We start from the raw sequence: 21253 nt of genomic DNA, 5'->3' as shown, positions 1-21253 counted from the left end.
AACATTTACTAAGATTTCACTGCATCTTCCTTAACCAACCAGAAGAAGTCTTTTTTTCTTCTTTAAAGATCTTTTAGAAGAAATTTAAAGATGTTGTTTGTTATCTCATGATCAGTGGGATTTATTCCTGCAGTTTGTCCTGAGCCCCCAGTTGGAAACCTATTTTGAAAAAAAAGACATTGTGTCTGTTCTGTCTTTCTATTGCCAGAGTCAAATTGCAAGTCTTTGTTTTAGGGATAAAGGATTTACCCACAAAAACAAAAAGTGCTGAATTATTCACATATCTTTATTAGTTCTGCTGCATGTTAACAAATGGATGGTTTTAATCAAGCCAGAGCAGTACTAGTATAACATAAATGCAAACAATAATTTCAAAACATGTATCAAATCAGTAGCATTTTTGTTCTCTAAACAACGCAATACTTTAGCTACGTCACCTACATCAAAAGGAACATCATTTTTTGGACAAGGTTGCTATGATTGCACCATTATGATCAGCCAAAAGGCTAACTACATGATTTATAAAAACACATAAAGGAAAGCTCAAATGGCACATATTTTCTCTCTCAGTTCACCATAATATAATAACAGTAATAAAGATGATAATACTATGTAATACCTTAGAGATAAGTTAATATTCTTGAGCAACATCTTTTTATGCTGGCATAAACAACACATATAAAAGCCATGATTTTCACATCTGAGCCTACTGTACATCATAACCTGTGTGTAGGACACCACATAGTGCAGTTAGTCTGAATGCTCTCCTTCGTCTTCACTTTTCTGATTTATTTTTTTTTTAAACTTCCTTCTCCTCCTGCTTTGTCTAAATGAATTATACAGAAGAAAGTAAGAGTTTTCCAAGACATACACACATCCTCAGTGTAAAATTTCAGTCTCACAAGCTGTGATGTACATGTAGTTAAAGAAAATCCCTTTTCTGTTGATATATCTTCACTCGTATTGCCACTAGTCCCTCTATCCTCAATCTCATAAGCTGAAGCTTTTCATATGTATGCACTCATGCGCACACCCGCTTGCACATTCTCGCTCACACACATTTACAATCTATAACTATTATAAGTGTTTCTTTCTGCTAGTATATCATACATTCTATAAAATGTTTTACTTTGGGGATACTGACTGCGCCGTCTGATTTCTCGGGCTGTGAATGCACAAAGACACAATCGTCATAATACTCAAATTCAAACTGTGCATGGCCATTCACGTCCTTGAGGTTCAATGAGGGGGGGTTGGGGTGAGTTGGGAGCTCTGTGAAAGTTCTCCAATGACCCCTAGTGTTTATTTTTAGTCACCACAGCGAATTTGAAGTGAAAGCGAACAAGGTTTTTGTATATCCAAAAATGTATATTATATTCCGTTGGGGCTGATTATCTGCTAAAGATACTTATTTAAATTCTATTTGTAGAAAATATAAACTCTCTCGGTCTTAATACCGTGTTTAAATGGGTCGTGCTTGTTGGACCCTGTGCATGAAATGCCTTAAAAACTGAATAATGAATCAATGTCTGTGTGTGACCTTTGAGGTCAACATCTGCTGGGAGTTAAAAGAAATACTCCATCCTTGTGTATTAGTGTTGTAATACAGTGTTTGATGATATAATTAAAGCGCTGAAAATGATATTCACACTTTTGATATATATATTTTTTTTCATCTGTTCCCAGCATCATTCTTTTATACATGCTGGGAAGAACGGTGTAAGGCGCTCTCTGGCCAAAAATGCAACTTAACATCACACACTCTGACCACTAATTCAACTTTTACATAACCGGTGACACAGATTTACAATGAATAAATACCGCATTATATTCTTGTTGATCCCTTTTGACAATATCCCTGATTGTCTTGGTCCTTTTCTAGCATTAAATGACACATGTATTAGTGCTGTAATTTAAGCATTGTCATTTAATTCAACATTTCATTTTTCTGCCATCCATCACTGTGGCACACTTTTTATGAATACTGATAATGCAAGTTGTAGTGTGCAACTTGTGATAGAAAGGCTTCTTAGGACGTTGAAAAATCTGTGATAATGATAAATGTAGTCCAGCTTCCTGCTCAGACGATCTGTTTGTTTCTGATAATGTTGCATTTTATAGTTGGCTTTTGTCGCTGTTAATTGTCTAAGGTTGCTTTGAAAAGTGTGTTAAACTGTCCATATTTATTCTATTTGAAGAGTTTTTACTACTGTACGCTGGAATGGTTTTGTGGGAGAGGCCTTGCCACTGTGAGTTTAGAGAAACGGAGCACTTGCTTCATGGAGTTGTCTCTATATCTCTGTTGACTCTATCCTCTCCAGGCGTGAGGGTCCAGCCCACGGAGGGGCCAGCTGATGGAGAGAAGGAGGACCTTTCTGATCTTCACAGGGTGGCGAGAGGGTAAGGGCGATGGGGCCAGAGAGGGAAGGAGGACCAGAGAGAGAAGGAGGAACTGAGATGGAAGGAGGACCAGAGAGGGAAGGAGGACCTGAGAGGGAAGGAGGACCCGAGAGGGAAGGAGGACCAGCAAGGGAAGGAAGGGGCGGAGGAGATAGAGGTAACAGGGATGGTGGTGGAGAGTTAGAGGAGGTGGGGGAAGTTGTGGTGGTGGTAACAGTGGTAGTGGTGGAGGTTGCGGTTTGTTTGGCTCCCAACTGGCTCATACGTTTTTCCAAAGCTTGGTTCTTCTGCAGCGTTTCCACGTAGCTAAGCTGCAGCTGTGCCTGATATTTCAAAACTCGTTCCTTCTCATCCTGCCAGGTGTGCCTTTCCTGGTCAAAGTTGAGGGCCTGGCGTTCCCGTTGCTGCCTCTCCAGGCGTAACGCAGCCTGCAGCTGCTCCAGCTGTCTGCGCAGCTCGCCTGCTTCATCCCAGTGACCTTCTTGGACCCGTTGTGGCTGATGGGTTTCTTGACGGAGTTGCACTTCCTGACAGAGTTGAGACTCGTGACGTAACTGGGCTTCTTGACGCATTTGGACTTCGTGGCGGAGCTGGGCCTCCTGACGGAGCTGTGCCTCTTGACGCAGCTGTGCTTCTTGGCGTAGTTGGGCTTCTTGGCGGATTTGGGCTTCGTGGCGGAAGTGAGCCTCCTGACGAAGATGGGCCTCCTGGCGGAGTTGAAGCTCAGGTCGGATCTGTGGGTCCGAACGCATCTGGATATCTTGTACCAAGTGGGTGTCTTGCCGCTGCTGCACATCACGCCACTGAGCTTCTTCACGTTGCTGCCTCTCCTGCCTTTGAGCTTCCTGCCTTTGAGCTTTAGCTTCATCACTCTGGAGACTCAGCAGGGTGTCAGATGTGGGGGTAAGTGAGTTGGTAGAGGGCTCGTTTGGATTTCGTGGGCAGTGCACAGCTCCCCATGGTGGCAACAGCCCTGCTGCAGCTAGGTTAGGGCTCACCACAACTTCTGCTCCTCTGCTCACTTCACTTAAAGCACGCTTTAAACTTAGCACTTCTGCTTCAAATACACCCAGCTTCTCTCTCAGGATGGACACCTGTGGAAAAGAAAAAGCATAGCATTACAGATAAAACCTAGGACAGTTTTATATATAGATAGACAGTTGACAGCTCTATGTGTGTTCTGAAAAAACTGCATGACAAACGTGCAACGGTCTTTGAAAAGAATGTAGACAAGTTGCTCTACATCTCATTCAGTGCAAAGGAGGAATAATATTGCAGTGATTGTATATGATGTTACCCAATCCCCAATTTGTTCAAGACTTCCAGTCAGATTTTTTAAATCCCTCCAAAGGGTTTTGAGGAATTTAAATTGAGTGGTAAACATTCAATTCCTGCAAGCGTACTGGTTGCAAATCGTTTTCTGACTGGTCTAGAGTTTAATTAACACTGCATTGCTCTTTTTTTTTCAGTCAACCGTTTATTACAAGTGCACAATTCTCCTCTTTTTTTCTAATCGCAGTCAGAGCATTGCGTAAACCTCAACTCCCATTGTGTGTGTTGATTTAATGCATTTTTTTGAGTGATATGAACGTTTGGGCGGCCGTGGCTCAGTGGTTAGAGTCGGTCGTCTAATAACTAAAAGGTTGGCAGTTCAATTCCCACTCTCACCACTCAAAAAAAAAAAAGATTGGTGGAACTAATAGCTGGAGGGGTGTCAGTCCACCTCGTCATGGCCGAGGTGCCCTTGAGCAAGGCACCGTACCCCCATGCTCCCTGGGCCCTGAATGGCTGCCCACTGCTCCAGGTTGGCATCTGTCTCTGAGTGTGTGTCAACAGGTGCCAACCTGGATGGGTTAAAAGCGGAGGACAAATTTTGTGTGTATGCATGACCAATAAATCGGATCTTAATCTTAATTTGAAAAAAATAGAAGTCTGTCTGTGTACATGCAATTGTGCTTAAATGAAAACGCGTCCTCCTTTGATGAAAAGGATTTAAATATCAAGACAATAGACAGCTGATTCTCATGCCAAGTTAAGGTTATGTAACATGAACACACGACATATTATATTTTGCTATGATCTATTTAACAAATAGAAATAAGCCAAAATGCAGAAGAAGTGTGTGAAGACTGAAGTCCACCCTTACTGCTTCCGTAAGAATTAAGAGGGTAAGTTGCAGTCAGGTACTGCTAATCAAATTCACTCGATGTAAGGTGTAACCACATCTGCAAAAGTAGGAGTTTTGGCAGCTTGTTGGTCTCTAGCACTCAGGTGTGTGTAAACAAAATGCCAGGGAGAAAGCAGCAATTGCTGCGCATCAATCTAAGAAAGTTATAAGGTAATTTATAATCATTTGAAGTTCATCCTTCTACTGTGAAAAAGTTCACCAGAGGAAAAAAATTAAAGACAGTTGCCAAGCTTTCCCGGTAGTCAACGCCTAAGAAAGTCATTCCTAGGTCAGATTGTGCAATAATCACAGAAGCTACAAAGACTACCTGGAGAAAGCCTCTTCTCTCTAAAAAGAACATGGCAGCCCAGCTAAAGTTTGCAAAGTTGCATCTGAACAAACCACAAGACCTCTGAAACAATGTCCTTTGGACAGATGAGACCAAAGTGGAGATGTTTCACATACAGTGAAAACCAAACGCAGAACAACAAGAATCAACACAAACACTTCATATCAGCTGCCAAGCATGGTGGTGGAGGGTTGATGACCTGGTCTTATTCTGCAGCCACGGGACCTGGGCACCTTGCAATCATTGAGTCAACCAGCAACTCCTCCATGTACCAAAATATTCCAGAGTCAAATGCGAAGGTCATGCAGCAGCACAATGAAGCACAAGCACAGCATCAAATCTACCACAGAATGGCTGAAAAAGAGAAAAAAGGTGTTGCTATGACCAAGTCAAAGTCCAGACCTCCATCTGATAGCTGGACCGTATAGAGAGCTGTGCATAAAGGAAAGCCCGAAGACCACAACTAATTGAACCAACACAAATAAAGAGGAGTGGATCAAAATTCTTCTACAATATTGTGGGGGACCAGTGAGATTGAACAGAAAATGATTCCTTTAAGTTATTGCTGCATTGAACCGTGGGGTGTATTTAGTTTTTCACACACTACTTATGCAATTTGCTTTAGATTTATTTCAACTTCTAAAAACACTGTGTAATTTGTCACATGTTGTTTACATAATTTGAAAACCTGGTAAGGACTAAAACATTTTCTCTATTTTCTCTCTACCTTCGTATCACTACGGGCTGTGTAGACCTTGCAGACCGAAGTGCAGACCGAGCAGTCCCCTGCTTCCGAGCAGTAAACACCGTAACAGGTGCGGCTATCGCTAGCGCACTGATATGAAGGGAGAGAAAATAGCGCCAAGCGATTGTGAGGTCTGACTTTTTCTGCATGAACGATTTTGTGATGCAAATGTATTACTCTTTTGAACGCATATTGTTTTGAGAAGCAAGATGCTTTATTTTTTAAGCCCCAGCCAACTAGCAGGACTACCGTCGTCAACGCCAAAACGAGGCTGGAACTCGGCTCACAGGACGCAGCAGGGGGTAAGTTTAATAAATGATATTGCTAATATGGGATGTCATACAGCTTCATGTCAAAAGAGGCGAACTATCCCTTTAACATTTACTTTCAATTTGCCTACTTAGGTAAATCTTTGCTTTGTGTTTAGAGACTTTATTGGTTAGATATGTTTTTCCCAGTAACACCTAAAGGCTGCACTCTACACTTTCTTTGCTTTAATAATTCAAAAGTTTGATGTCAACCTGTAAAAATGTAAATACAAAAAAGTGACGAAATTGTTGATGCATAACAATAATCCTGTGTGTCAAAATTCCTCTTTTCTAAGTCTAAGGTCAAGTGTACTTGAAAACCCACCTCTGACAGGGTCCTCCTCAGGTCTCCCTCACATTTCTCCAGTTCTAGACTCTTGGTGCTGTAGGAGTCCTTCAGGCCCAGCATGATCTCCTCGCGCTCCCTTAGCTGGGCATTGAGCTCCTTCAGCTGGCCTCTCAGGGCCACCATTTCACCAGCTCGCTGGGTGACTTCGGCCTGACTCTCCCTCAGCTGCTGCTTCAGCAGGGAGATCTCACCTGCTTTCTGACACACCTGCAATACAAAGAAGTGTGAGCGTGAGCAGTACTGCATTTAGTATTAAAGTGGCAAGTATGCTCTCTGTCTCAGTGGATACAGGCTGGTTCTCGACCTACAGAAATAATGACATGAGTTGAAACCAGGTATCCACTCCTCTCTGTTTCTCATGTATCGTGTCACGTAAATTACAAAGATGATAAAAAATGCCACGGACCAAAGTGCTGTGATCAATCAATGAAACAAAATGCAATTAATAACAATAATTTAAAAAAATGTAGAAAATAAAGAAATCTAAATGACTTTTTTTTATCTTCAAGAAACTTCCTTAATGTGGAGGAGTCAGTGCCTATTTAATACATAACAAAAAAGGTACTCTGCTTGAATACCTTTAAAAGATTAGAGCAATTGTACACTTTTAAGATCTTTGTTCAACTTTACAATCATTACCATGAATACACAATAAAAATGAGCTTACTCCAGGTGAATTAAAGGGATTTTTTTCTTTCAAGTGGGGTTGTATGAAGTACTTATGAGCAGTCAGTGTCTTATCATCTGTAGCTGTCAGAGCAAATAGTGTGGTATTGTAAATTCTGACAGGGGAGCTAAGCTAAGAGCTAAGCTGAGGGCTACTCAGAATGGGGCCACAGCAGAGCAAATTTTCACCAGTCTCAGAAATTTCACAACAATTTGGGCAAATGCTACATATGGAGAATTTTACACCACTTCTTTTTTGCATCAAACACTTTTTTTTTTTTTTTTTTTTACTGTTTTCTCCATGCAGCTCTACATCATTGCATGCACAGTGGCTGCCCAACATATCCTCCTGTTGATCCTCTGAGTCCATCAGTAGTTATATCAGACCTGTGGGACAGTTCAGAGTGCTGGGTACTCGGTTTTACTGTCTCATTTATGGTTAAAAAATGTTTTTGCTTCTCTGTGGCCCTCTTATGAGTAGGTGTTGGCTTAGCTCCCTGTCAGAATTCCTCTCGAATTCTCTGAACAGAGAGCACTTTGATCGTTCTCCACTGCATGACAGACACCGACTACTCAAAAATACTTTGAGTAATCTTCACAAAGATTTTTAGACATGCCATACCAGATGCAGCAATGCATAACCCAACTAAGCTCCTCCATGCTTCACAGTTGGGACTGTATTCAGATGATGTGACAAAAATATTTCGTCCCATTCCTCCAAAGGTAATTGTTCTAGAATTGTAAAGTTTACAAGACTTTTCCTTTTCTTTTTCAAAAGTGGGATCCTCTTGCGCTTTCATTCAGAAAGAGTTATTTTAAAAAGAATAGAAAATAAAAGAACGTTTACTTCCTCAGCTCTTAACCTAAAGAGTCCCAGCAAATCTAGTTACATGTATCGCTGGTAGCTTTACACATACGCCCTTACACTGAATGCTCATGTATTCACTCTACTTTTGTGTAGGCCAGATAACATTATAAGGAACTACTGTACTCAAGCACAACAACTCATTCACTCATATCTCACCTCCCACTTGGTTTCCTCCAGACGGGGCAGGATGTCAGCCTGCTCCTTCCTGTAATCCAGGCACTTTCTTTCCAACTCCTCTCTCTGAGCCAACAGGGCCGCCATTTCCTCCTGGAGCCTCCGTTTGTCCTGGGACAGACGGGTTATCTGGGCCTGCAGGGCAGTCTGGGAGCGCTGAGCTCGGCGGGTAACCTGCAGACAAAACATACATAGGAATACAAAGTAAGTTGATGACAAAATATGTGTGGATCAAATATGTGCTTTAAGCAATGACGCTCTGTAACATGTCAAGTGTTCTTGTCATAGATTAGATTAGATTTGGTTTCGATGAATATACCAGTATTTTGACTTCAAAATTAACCATTCGGAACCTTGGAGAAATTCTTTAAAGGAATCTATACTTTCGCAGCTCTTGATAGTAGGTCACACATTCAAGAATGGTGACAAAATAAAGACAAAAAGAGCTATCAGAAATGTAACTGCGACTGATTCTAGCAATTTCGAAAACTCTACTTGAGGGGGAAAAAAACACCAACAGTCATTAAGTATTTTGACTGTGACGTCAGAGAGCTGTGTCTGGAAACATAAACACAAAGGTCAAAAGTCCTGATGGGTTTTCAATTTCGCTGAAGTCTAAACACTGTGAAGGCCATTGCGTATGATTCATATTATCATCATACTCGTCAAATCATTTACTGACTCAATGTGTCCCATGGAGGGTGGGCCCTGTCTTCCTGGAAGAGATTACGATAATCAGGATGGGAATGTTTCATCATAGTATCCAGTGGTCATTTCTCTGAGAACCTTTGTATTGGTTTGCAGTCACCCCTCCCCTCTTGATGCAAACCATTCCAGCAGAACGTTCCCCTAAACCAAAATAGAGCCACTGGATCCAGTCGATGCAGCGATCAAGATTTCTTGGTTTTTCTTGTATTTGGAACTCTTCTGTTGGTCAAATATGTAAACTGGGGCTCCTACTTTTTCCTTGCACTACTTAAGTTTTCAGAGCAGTCTGTTCAAAGGCTGCAAACAGGTCAGAGGTAGAAAATGTATCCTTGCATGCCTCAGCCAGTGGTGTGTAGGTTCCACGAGTCTCTCTGCTGCTGTGCTACGACTTTGAAACTAACATTTACACCCAGCTGGATGGGATGAGATTCAGAATTTGAGTGACTGACATACTCTTCACTCTTCCCAATCGAGTATATATCAGTAAAGACATATCATTTAATGCAGATCTCTGGTTTCCTGAGCTAAAAAGCAAATGTAAAAATGTGACATGCGTCTTACCATCTCTGCAAGTTTTATGTCCATGTGATTGCTGCTCATTTGAGGACAAAATTCTAATACCTAATTCTTTCTCTCATGGGATACAATCTCCCTAATAAAACAAGGAATCTCTGCATACTTTTTGCCTATCTTAATAACTCTTCCTCCAATCTACTTCATACCTGAATTCTGTGTTTGTTGACCTGGAGTAATTTCATTGTCAAGTTTAGATTTGTTTGGATGAGAGGTGGTTTTTCCTGTTCTTTGGGCATTTCTTAAGCAGTTCAACAAACTTTGGAAACAGAGCTAAAGACTATTGTAAGTCAAACATTAATATTATAGGCTTTCTGTCAAATTTCCATCTAATTTATTATGGCCTGGAGGGGACCAAATGATTCATTCACAAAATTTTCCTTGTTCCTTTAAATGAATGGACCTAAAAAGATGAGTTCAAGAGGATGAGTGAATTATAGTCATTATATATTAATAGATACTTAAATGCTGCCTTTAAATTAAATATCAGAATGGTTATGTGTAGACACCAGCCAATGCAAAAATGTGGCACTGCAAAAGCATAGCAATCAGTTCAAATAACTGTCACACAAACAATGCTGCATTGGCAGAATGTGAACTTTTGCATAAAATCAGACAATACTGTACCTTCTGACTGGGTTGTATGGAGGTGGAAATGAGTTTATTTGTGCTTTAGAAGGTACCAGATTTGAGACAATCATTAAATTACATTTAATTTATGATCAATATGCCACTCACAGAGTGATACTTCAGCAACAACTAACTTTCATTTTATATACTCAGTCCTTTCTGAGTTTGTTCACATATCATGGCATTTGTTTCCAGTTTTCACATAGGTTAGATTTGGCCAAGATGTGAGCAAAAAAAAACAAAGTGCATCATAAAGTAAAGCGGTCACCTGCTGCAGGCGAGAAGCATAATTCTGTCTCAGTTCGTCCATCTGTCGCTCCCAGACACGCTGCTTCTCCTCAAACACCTGAATGATTGCTGCCTCACTTTGGTCCAGGTTCCTGCGCATATGCTGCACCTGGGGAGAAGAAAAGAAAGGATTCAGGTCTAATGACTGCCTCTTAAACAGTTAAAGCACAATAAATCCAACTTGTATAACAAAATGTGAGACTAACTACTTTCTGTTGTCAGCTGCCAAAAGAACTGCACAAGATGCTGTTTGCCTTAAAAAAAAAAAGTCCAACTTTGTGAAAACCACAATTATAATTTTCATCAAACTCTAAAAGTTTTTTATCATCTTGTGCTTTGTGTTGCTGCAATACTTACAAACAAAGAAAATAATGTTTCTGAAATATGCATGGTTTTTAGTTGGAATGCTCAAACCGCATTTATCATCCAAAGCTGAACAGCGCAGTTTGAAGAGCTTAAAATGTCCCCCATATAAATAAGCACCAAACAAAGGAACGATGGAACACTTTCTGATGCATAATTTCAAAGGAAATAACAAAAAACGGTCCTCTCTAGGATTTTAATTCAATCAGCCAAGTCACAACAAAAGGACTGAGTTTTGAGGTATCTGTCTAAGAAATTCGACGCTGTCTTAATATAATTGACATGAATGAAATCCCAAATAGTTCCACTGTGCTGGAAATTTTGAAATCCTTGAGAAATATAATCAACAAAAGTGTTAATGAATTCACCACAGGTAATTTGTACAAGATGGCCCTTTAAATGCAAGCAAACTCCTTCTTTTTTTAACGGAGAGCTCACGAAAACACCTGCAAGTCATACATTTCTGAATGAACTCATACCTCTTGCTCTTTCTCCCACAGGCGGTCCTCAAGGTCCTGGATGATGTCATCAGATGAGGGAGACGGGCGAAGAGGTGCTGGAGCATCGCTCAGGTGGCTCAGCCTCTGATAGGACGAGGAGCTCTTTCCTGAGGATGACCGGCCACTGTCTGAGGCACTGAGTCCATTCTGTAGAACAGAGCCACATTATGATGATGACGATGACGATGATCAGGATGATAATGATGATTATGATATAGCAAACGTGGTAACAGCTGGGTGCATGAAACACCTAAGTAAGCCAAATGAGCGTGGATGATAGCTGTACCTGGTAGCCAGGCTTTTCCAGCTTGTCCAGGCCTGCACCTGCCCCAACCATGCCCAGCCTGTTGATGTGGCTGGTAGAAGCACTGAGTGGCCCCAAGACTGCTGGGGGCCCACAACCAGACCCCGAGCCTGTGTAGGTGGGCAGGCTGGTCAGGGAGTTTCTCCCTGAATCTGACATCCCTCCCTGAACCACTTCATTACCATTTCCCCCTCCCTCACTCCTGCTTACCCTAACTGGGCTGTCCTGGTCCAGGAGCAGGGCCTCTGGCACCTCCCCTGTCTCTCCTCCGTCTCTGCCTCTTCTGCCTACTCTGCCCTCACTGAACCCTTCACCTCTGGCTTCAGTCTTTCCCTCGCTCCCAGTCCCTCCTGCCTGGCCCACCAGGTTCTGCATGGAGTGGAAGCTCTTGGGAACAACCGGCTTGAAGGCAGAGGGACGAACAAGGCCGGAGTTGCTCTGCATCGCCTGCGAAAGAGATGGTGGAAAGAAACAGGGATAGAAAGGGAAATATGAGATACATAAGCCGTAACTCTCAGAGAAACTTAAACTGTGGCAGATGTTTCAGTGAAAAAGGTCTTCATTGTAATGTTTTTAGCATGGCCAGAGCACAGAATATACATAATACTTTATGATTCTCTTTCATTTTGGCAAACAGTATGTGCCAATCTCTTATTAAAGGATAGGTTTTTGGTGGTTATTATCAGTCATGGATCACAATGAGGGGAACACTTTTGAAAGTGACTCCAGTGAGAGAAAATGAGCATTTCTGTGATTCAAGCTTCCCTTAAGAAAGCAAATGCTAAGTGATATTTTGTAGCTTCAGCCTATAAGAAGTAAAGAAACAAATTAAGCTAGTTTTGTTCCTTTTTTCAACACATTTGACAAAAAGAGTCCATTCTGTACTGCTGGCCCCCCACAACAACTAACAGTATATAATAGAGTATCAATTTAAAGGAAATCAACAAATATCATAACCACAATAACCCTAAAGTGTTATTACATATACTATTGATATGTAATAATAATTTATCTACAATAAATACTTTATTTTTTTAATAAAGTATTTTTCTATTCTATTCTATGTAAATCAATGGTAAAAGTATGTGAACATTTGCTTCCAGCCGCTTATGTAGCAATAACTACAAAGTAAATGTTTCAAGGAACTGTTGATCTGTTCTGCTCCCCAGCTTTGCCTGATATTTGACCAGAGTCAACTCTAAGATGTAGATAGATTTTTTTCATATGAACTGCTTGCTTCAGGTCCTTCCACAACATTCATGTTGGATTCAGATCAGGACCTCGACTTTGTCATCCCATATCATTAAATTTATTCTTCTTCAATCATTTTGGGATAGAAAGACTTCAATGGGTTGTTGTCTTTCTGCAAGATTACATTTCTATTCAGATTCACTTCATGGACAAACATTTTCTCTCAGGTTTTGGTGGTATAATTCAGAATTGTATTTTTTGGCAAGCTGTCCTTTCTAGGCCAGATGCAGCAATACAGGCCTAAACCATGAAACTACCACCACCATGTGTTAAAGATGGGATCAGGCTTTTATCCTGGGAGGTGGTGTTTTTGTTTCTATAAATATAACACTGATCTAGAACAAAAAAGCTCAAGTTCATCCGCAGTATAATTTTCCATCAGCCCTGTGTCTTGTCCACTTGAGCTTCAAAAAGCTGCCGATGGACCTGTCAAGCAACATTGTTGTCCCATGTTTTTCACATAATGGCAAAAGCAGGCTGTCATTTGTATAGATGTTAACCCAGACCGAGCTGGTGTGATTTTGTCTTCAAATCAGCTGATAGTCCTTTATGATGAAATACTTCACTCACAGATATATAATATTGGGTCATTTTCACCACTAAATGAGTGTGTATTAGCTGAGTAATTGTTAATTGGGTAAAAACACATTTCCAACACAGTCTTGAATCAGGAGTGTCCAGACTCCTTACAGCAGGTGGAATCTTGTGAACAGTTCAACTGAGGAGTAAGTTTTTCTGTTTCAGTGGGTTTTCCTGTGAACTTATTTGGAATTCTAAAAGAGTTCATAAAATTTTACTCAGGAGAATAGTTTTAGAGCCAGAACAACAAATTGAATCTTATGTCAGTTTTTCCACAGTTGTAATCACCGTTTGAAGGTGTGGACCTCCACACTGGGTATCACTGCCCTAAATGCTGAAGTACCTGCTCCAGTTTTCCTGACACCGGCATGATCTTGGGCGGGTTGTGGTTTGGAGGGTTATGGCCGGCTGGATTGTTCTCACTGTCAGTTCTGGCGGTGACCATCTCCCGGTGGTGGTGGTGGTTCATGCCGACGCTGTTCTTCTCACTTGGTCCTCGACCCACAATGTTCCCGCAAACATCCAAACTTGCCGCCTGCATCTCCCTCTCCCTTTCTCTCTCCATCCTCTCATTCTCCAGCCTCTCCCTCTCCCGCTCCCTCTCCCTCTCCCGCTCTCGTTCCCTCTCTCTTTCTATCTTCTCCCTCTCGATTCGCTCCCTTTCCCTCTCCCTGGCCCTCTCCCTTTCTCGTTCCCTCTCACGCTCCAGCCTCTCCCTCTCCACTCGTTCCCGCTCCCTCTCCCGGTTCCTCTCCCTCTCGCGCTCCCTTTCTAGCCTCTCCCGGTCCCAGTCTCGGTCCCGGTCCCGGTCTCTTCCCCTCTCACGCTGCCTCTCCCTCTCCCACTCCCTTTCTCTCCTGCCAGCTGCGCCACAGTCCAACTGGTTGTTGTTTGAAGGGGCTGTCATTGTACATTCAGTGTGGGTGGAGGAGGCTGTTTCAGTGGGCCGATCAGTCCCGGTGCAGGTCCCTGTCCCGATACTAACACTCCCTCGTTCATCACTAGACGCCGTCCCGTCTGATATAGTCGCCGGGGGGCGAGGCAACCGCTCCGCGCTGCAACTGCGGTCGGCAGGGCAACGGCGAGAGAGAGGAGGAGCTCGGGGGAGGGTGGTCCTCGTGCCCACGGACTTCATGGCAAACTCCTGCTCTCCTGCCACCCCACTGCCAACACTGCCCATAGTGGAGGTCAAAGGTCAGGGATTAGAGGTTAGGAGTCAGGATTGGGGAGGGTCACAGATACATTTGGAAGTAGTGTGGGTCATCACAACCTAATGCAGGTAGTGGGGGCACACACACTAGAGGAACACAGAAAAACGAAAGCAGTTATACAATATTGTTATTGCATAATGACTAGTTATACAATAACAGATGCAGAATAGACTCCAGCCCACATACAGGGGGCAGCGTGGTCCTGCTACCATGATAAAAATGAAAAGGTCAGGTAGATAAGTCTGGATAATGATCAGTAGAGTGAGGGGATAAATGGGGTTTAAAAATACAACTTGGTCTCCAGTTTGATGATCATGCATAACCTTTGAAGGTAAAAACTGAAGACTCTCCAGGTTCTGACTCTCCAAAGTTGTGTTCAGAAGTTGAGGGATGTAAATTACACAAACTTTTGCATCAACCAACATCATTAAACTGGAGAAACAGGGTATTCTATCAGGTGTTTGGGGGTTGGCTAGGTTTTTTTTTTTCTTTTTCATTTTTGAGCCACAGATGCAGAAAAAGGAAGAGGTCTAATAAACTTCAAAATATATCCCTACAATAAATTCAGATATTGGTGAACTTTGTCGAGTCCAGCTTTCACTCACTCTGATTGAACTGTATGTTATTTTAAACCCAGTGGTTTTCTTGCTTTAAAATTCAAATCTGTCTTACTTCCTTATTGGTAAGGTTTCCACAGACCAGACTCCTCCGAATATCAACACAAAGTGGCAAAATAAAACATTATTTACTTCACCTATTCATCTAGATGTAGTAGTGTAGTTCATCCAGATAGAATATAAATAGAAATCTAAATAGATACACAACTTTATCCCCTTTCAGAACCAAACTTTAACTTGCTGTTCTAACAGGCCTTAGGTTAAATAGTAAATGGAATGTACCTATATAGTTGCACTCATCTAGTCTAATTGAGCACTCAAAGTGCTTTTACACAACAAGCCGCATTCATCCATTCACACACTCACACACTCACACATATAGCACTTCTTAGTCTATACAGTGTTACAGTGCTTTTTCTGTATCACACACACTCACACACCAATACATGCACTGGAGGCAACGTGGGGTTCAGTGTCTTGTCCTAGGACACTTCGACATGTGGTCCAAGGAAACCTAGGACCAGACTACCGACCTTCCAACTGGCAGATAACCGCTCTTCCTCCTGAGCTACAGCCGCCTAACTTTCTAATTACTGTCTCTGTATGTTCTGGTGTGTACTGTAAAGTGTAATGTAATCTTTTGTAAGGTTTGACATGCAAGTACTTGATAGTGCTTTTTGGGGGATTGAATTGCTGTGTATGTTTGATGTACAGTACATTGGATGTACTCGTAATTGAATGAGAGTCTGTATTTCACCTGTGCTCTCGTTTATACTCCAGTGTTGACTATAGTGTGTTTTTTCAAAACGTTTTTTTACGTTTTATTAATATATTCATGAATAGCGTCTTTCATTGTGAAGTGCATTAAGTTTACATGCAATGAAATGTGATATATAACTGCCATTGTGATTATGGGTTTGGGTAGTGCTGTGTAAAGATACTGTACCACAGATATGAAAAACCTTTGGATTCATTCATGCTTTACAGCTGGAGGGTCTGAGACCTCAAAGAAAAAGTGAGTCAATTTCTGAGACAGGTCATCATCAAAAATCTATGTTTTTAAAGGACAATGAAGTATGATACGAATGTTTTTAAACAGTTTATGGTCCTGGATGGAACTGTAGAGTTAAGTTTATGGTAACTTTTGATGCAGTATAGTTGCAAATTGTGTGCGTTCATTTAAAGGCAGTACAATCCAACTCGAAACACCCAAAAACGTGAACACAAAATGTCATAAAAATTAGCCAACGTTATCACCTCCGCATCAACACTAGATTTTGAAAAAAAATAGATAAATATTGTGGGGATGTGTAAATCTTTAGAAAGCATCCTTGAATCCACGTTGAAGAGGCAGTTACTAGTTTCTAACATCTTGATGTGGCATCATTAATAAAGTTTGTAAATTGCTTGTTTTTTACCTCTCAAGTCTAGATTCTCAATCGGCCAAAGTGAGCCACTGCTACTTCCAAAAGCTGCCTGTGCAGCAGTTAGTGGTTTAAATCAAATGTGAATTTGTTAAGTGATATGTACCAAACAAACCAAATACAAACTGAAAGGTAACTAGAAATTTCTCACATTTTTTTTAAATCTATTTAAGACATCAGTCTTACAGAGAGAGTGTCAACAATTTTTACTGTTCTATATAGTCCAGGTTGATATGGAGCATGATCACAAATAAAATGTTTAACTAAATAATCATATTCTCACTCACAGTTACCAGGTATTCACTGGCTCGTTTTGCAAAGAGACAGGCCTATTCCAAATATCTGATGTGGTGTGTTTCACAGGGTAAAGGAATTACAACTCAGCAGCAGTACTACCTACATCTGCCAAAGTAACCACAAAGCTGGATCCTTTTAAATGGTTTTAGGGAAGGTCGGGATGTAGCTTTGCTGTGTTCGACTGAACCATTTTCAGCTTGGTGAAGTTACATGTAAAGATTGTAGTATTGAATTACACTGTGAAGTGTTGCTAAACTTTTGAAGCATCTCACGATGAGCACCCTGATGGTCTTAGCGGATGTGGACCATATTTCTTCCCCACCTGGGTACACCTTGGGACTTTTGCTGGATGTCATGTGCAGCTATTTTCCTTTATGTGTTGTGAGCCATTCAGTGTCTCCATTTAGCATTACCACAATCAGAAGGTGAGCACAAAAATGAATCCAGATCCAATACACAGCAGGGTTATACAACAATAAAAGTATAGGATTTATTGCCAGGCTGTTATTAGCCTTCATTTCAGCTTGTTGTGCATACACTTATGTGAGTGGATAAGAGGACTGAGATGTTAATGCAGTCACAAGGTAGGCTACACTGAAAGTATTTAGCCACATTCACATCTCGAAAAACACACAGACAGATAGATAGATAGATAGATAGATAGATAGATAGATAGATAGATAGATAGATAGATAGATAGATAGATAGAGAAGCACTCATGCCAGTGCACCAGTGCACCTCCCCTTCTTAGCCCATTTACTAGAGGTTTACTTCCACTTGGGTGAATAGTAGTAGTAGTAAAATACACTGGCTATCTATGCGCTGCTCTGCCTCAATCCCCTCCCCTCACGACTCCCTCACTCTCCCTTTTCTCTGCATCCCTGGGCGGCAAGGGCGGCTTTAGCAGCATCCGCATCAAGCCCTGAATCCACTGCGCTCCCAAACAATTACTTGCTAGGCCTGAGACAAAGAAGACAAACCTCGCAATCCTCATAAAATGACAAAAATAAAGGAATCTGGATCAAAATGCACAGCGTCATTGACATTGACGACGTATCATGCAGTAGCTTTGATTTACCGATTGTAGCATCCCGGCGGTCCATCATCAAAGGCTACTCACTATTTTGCAGCTTGGCGGTTTTTAAGATGGCAGCCCCAATAAACAGTATTGTCATCAGACGGCAGCGTCTTTCCTGGTCAGTGCTGTGGCTCGGTTATATTAAAGATGCTGTCTTCGACCGCTCTCAGCGTCGGATGCTGATGATGGAGTCGGTCGGTTGATACGCGCATCAGCTGAGAGACACACACCCACCTCTGGCCCCGCCCCCCTAACTGCATGATACAAACGCCCCCTTTTGGCATTCATCCAGGGTCCTCCCTTGGGAATAGCCTATAGAGTCATATATTGTACAATCCCCTGGATGAATGGATGGATGTGACAAATGATGTAAGACTATCACAGAAATGCTTGTTCTTAATGTCAAATAGAACATAAATTACCGAAACAGAAATATTCAGCTCTCACATTAACTCATTTTTGGTAACTCTTAGGCCAGAACAAACTATAGCCCAAACACAACCCTGACTTAGGCTGACATATCACCAAATAAAGCTGTTGTAGAGTTCATGTAATTAGTCTGTATGTCTTCTGTAAACAATGAGCACACAAAAAGCAACATTATTTAATCGTTGAGCAACTGGGAGCGTGGAATTTTCTGATATCCAACAAGTAAAAATCAAAGAAAACATCACACGAATAATGCTTTGTCTTTGGCAAGATATCTTAACTTTAAACTTCCACATTTCATGTCATATCCCCAAAAAGACTCACACACAAAATCATATTATTTTACATCATCACAGAACATGTATCTCCTTTTTGGTTATTCCTGTTCTTCAATTACTGTTGACAAGCATTAAAACCGAATTTGTTTGTATCTTTAAATGGTCTACTTCATGAATCCAACATACACACAATGCACATCAAACACAGTATTTCAGATTCCCTTTATTTGTTCTGTTTTGGTGTACATCAACTCGTGATATAATGTCTGGTTCTCTTGCTGCTACTTTGTCTCTAGATTTATGACGTAAGCCGCTGGGCAGGTATTGTACACATTTATTTTTTGTGGCAAGAATACTCAGCGAGCATTATGCTAAATGTCCTCAATCTGCTCAACTAAAAATAGTAGAGCTGAAGACTTTCAGACAAAACATCAAGTTTATAGACAATTAAGTAGCCTCTCAAGACCCGAACTTTAATTCTGAATGCTTGTTTAATTTTTCCCAGCTATTTGAGATAAGTAGAATCTATAAGTCTGAAACTGGAGGATTGCCTTTCAAGAAAAAAATGTCTCCATAGGGGGACCGTGATATATTTTTAATGAAGGCCCAGCAGCGGATGTACTTTCTTCGGCTCTTGAGGAAACATGGTCTGCCCCAGAAGCTGCTGCTGGAGTTCTACACTGCCCCCTGTGCACCTCCATCACTGTTTGGTTCGGAGCTGCAACCAAGGACAGAACCGGACTGCAGCGTACTGTAAGGACTGCAGAGTACATAATCAGAGCCCCTCTGCCTTCTGTCCAGGATCTGTACTGCTCCAGAACTCGAAAGAGGGCAGGGAACATCATGGAAGCCTCCTCTCACCCCGCACACAGTCTCTTTGAACTGTTTCTGTCTGGCAGGCGCCTCAGGATCCTCCAGACCAGGACTAACAGGTACTGGTGCAGCTTCTTCCCCACAGCACTCACCTTATTGAACAGTTAAAAAAACACTGGAACTGTTGATTTTACAACTGTCACTTAGACAGTTTTTTATGCATATAAAAAAAGGTTATTTCTTTTTTAATATTATTTATGACACGTGCATGTGAGAGACAACAACTGCCGGCAAGAATTCCTTGTATGTGTCTACGTACTTGGGGAAATAAAGCTGATTCTGATTCTGATGAAACTCTTCATCCTCATGTCAAGATGCAGGGACTTAGAGGGTTAAAGCTAAAGGTAATTGCATCTTTGAAATGGAAAAAAAAGTTTAAGAAAATTATTTTTGACTCATCAGTTTGAAAAACTGAAATCAAATGTCCAATAAAGAGCAATCCAACAAATTTGGGGAAATAGCAGATGCATTGAAATACAACAAAGTGTTACAATTCCAAGCTTGAAAACTATGTTTTTCTCCTAGAGAAACTACGTAAAAAAAAACTACTGAATTAACTCATCTAAGATATCTGCATATCATCACAGTCTCTGGCTGCATTAGCAATAGATGAACTTTGTATATGTTCCGAACACAAAAGAATTATGTAAATAAAATCAAACAATGACAAACATCAGTAATATTCCATACTCATGTGTAAAGGATGTACAGACAACACAACTCAAAGTCAGGTCAGACGGTGTGTTGGAAGAAGCAGCATGACACCAGAAAGGACTGCATCCAAAACAAAAGCTTGGGGTTTAGGGACACCGTGCTCATCTAATTTCAGAAATGTTAATGCTTCACTAACTGAGGGGTTAATAAATTCATAAATTCCATCATCAAACTTTCCTCTTGGTCGGGACAGACTTAAAGCATTCTGTAGCAGTTGTATCATCCCTCAGTTAGGTTGTGTTGTGCATCATGGCTGTTTTTTTTATCTTTGCTTTCCTCACTGCCTCTCGTTTGTTTTTTTATACCTGTGTGACCTCCATTCAGTGTCTTTTCCAATGGTTCTTTTTATATTTACATCTAGTTTTTTTTAACCACATTAGTGTTCTTATTATGTGTGTTTAGATCTCAGGTTTGGATATTAACAATAACATACAGTTTTGAGTGTGCAGGCTGGAGCTCATACTTTTATTTGAATCACATAACTTCAGCATTACAGAAAAGGTTCTTACTCCTATCTCTTGACCCACTCTTCCTTGCCAGAGATGTTGGGAAAATGTGCTCCAGTGGGCCCCCTGTAGGACAGGAGAGGAACGTTCTGAGTATATTTGCATACAGTGAAAAATATCTTTAAAGTATGAAAAAACAACATTCCTTTCTAATAACTAGCTGCATTGCAGGATTATGTTTCACTTTGGTTTTCACAGCATCCATGTAAAGATGGTAAAACATAGCATTAACTGCTGTGTTGAACCGAGAGCTGGGGCAATTTCAAAATGAATGTATGGCAGAATGTGACTATCATTCAACATGATCAGTGACACCATTCTTTTCCTTTAATATGCATAGACATTTCGCTGAGCAGGCCAACAAGGCAAAGGGGGGCGAGATATTCAAAAAGTCAGAGGGGCCTTGGTCTTAAATAGGAGACGGAGACATAAAACAACCAACACAATATTTATTCATTAAACATAAATAGTAAGAAATAAATTTAAAATGACACAAATAAAACAACATGCCCCGTGATGAACTTGCAACCTATCACGGGTAACTCTCACCCAGTGACAGCTGAGAGAGGCAAAACACCCTGCTGGAGACACAACACAGATCCAT

The 21253-nt window shown here is 41.2% G+C and overlaps 1 protein-coding gene across 5 annotated transcripts; it reads right to left on the bottom strand.

Annotated features, from left to right (window-relative positions):
* Window positions 1–267: 267 nt before the first annotated feature.
* On the bottom strand, window positions 268–18054 carry lzts3b (leucine zipper, putative tumor suppressor family member 3b). 5 transcript variants are annotated; one of them, XM_075467695.1, is made up of 8 exons: window positions 17850–18054; window positions 13566–14519; window positions 11375–11839; window positions 11068–11235; window positions 10206–10334; window positions 8009–8200; window positions 6295–6525; window positions 268–3494 (listed from the first exon to the last, which is right to left on the bottom strand). In XM_075467695.1, the coding sequence occupies exons 2-8, from the start codon at window positions 14400–14402 to the stop codon at window positions 2292–2294; spliced, it is 3225 nt and encodes a 1074-aa protein (XP_075323810.1). In that variant the 5' UTR covers window positions 14403–14519; window positions 17850–18054; the 3' UTR covers window positions 268–2291. The 5 variants fall into 5 exon arrangements, with proteins under 5 accessions (XP_075323810.1, XP_075323815.1, XP_075323813.1 ...); XM_075467700.1 differs by having other exon boundaries at window positions 11603–11839; XM_075467698.1 differs by having other exon boundaries at window positions 13566–14394.
* Window positions 18055–21253: the final 3199 nt, after the last annotated feature.

This window comes from Odontesthes bonariensis, chromosome 6 (assembly GCF_027942865.1).
Source record: "Odontesthes bonariensis isolate fOdoBon6 chromosome 6, fOdoBon6.hap1, whole genome shotgun sequence".
NCBI classification, from domain to species: domain Eukaryota; kingdom Metazoa; phylum Chordata; class Actinopteri; order Atheriniformes; family Atherinopsidae; genus Odontesthes; species Odontesthes bonariensis.
This window is presented reverse-complemented; position numbering and strand designations above follow the sequence as displayed.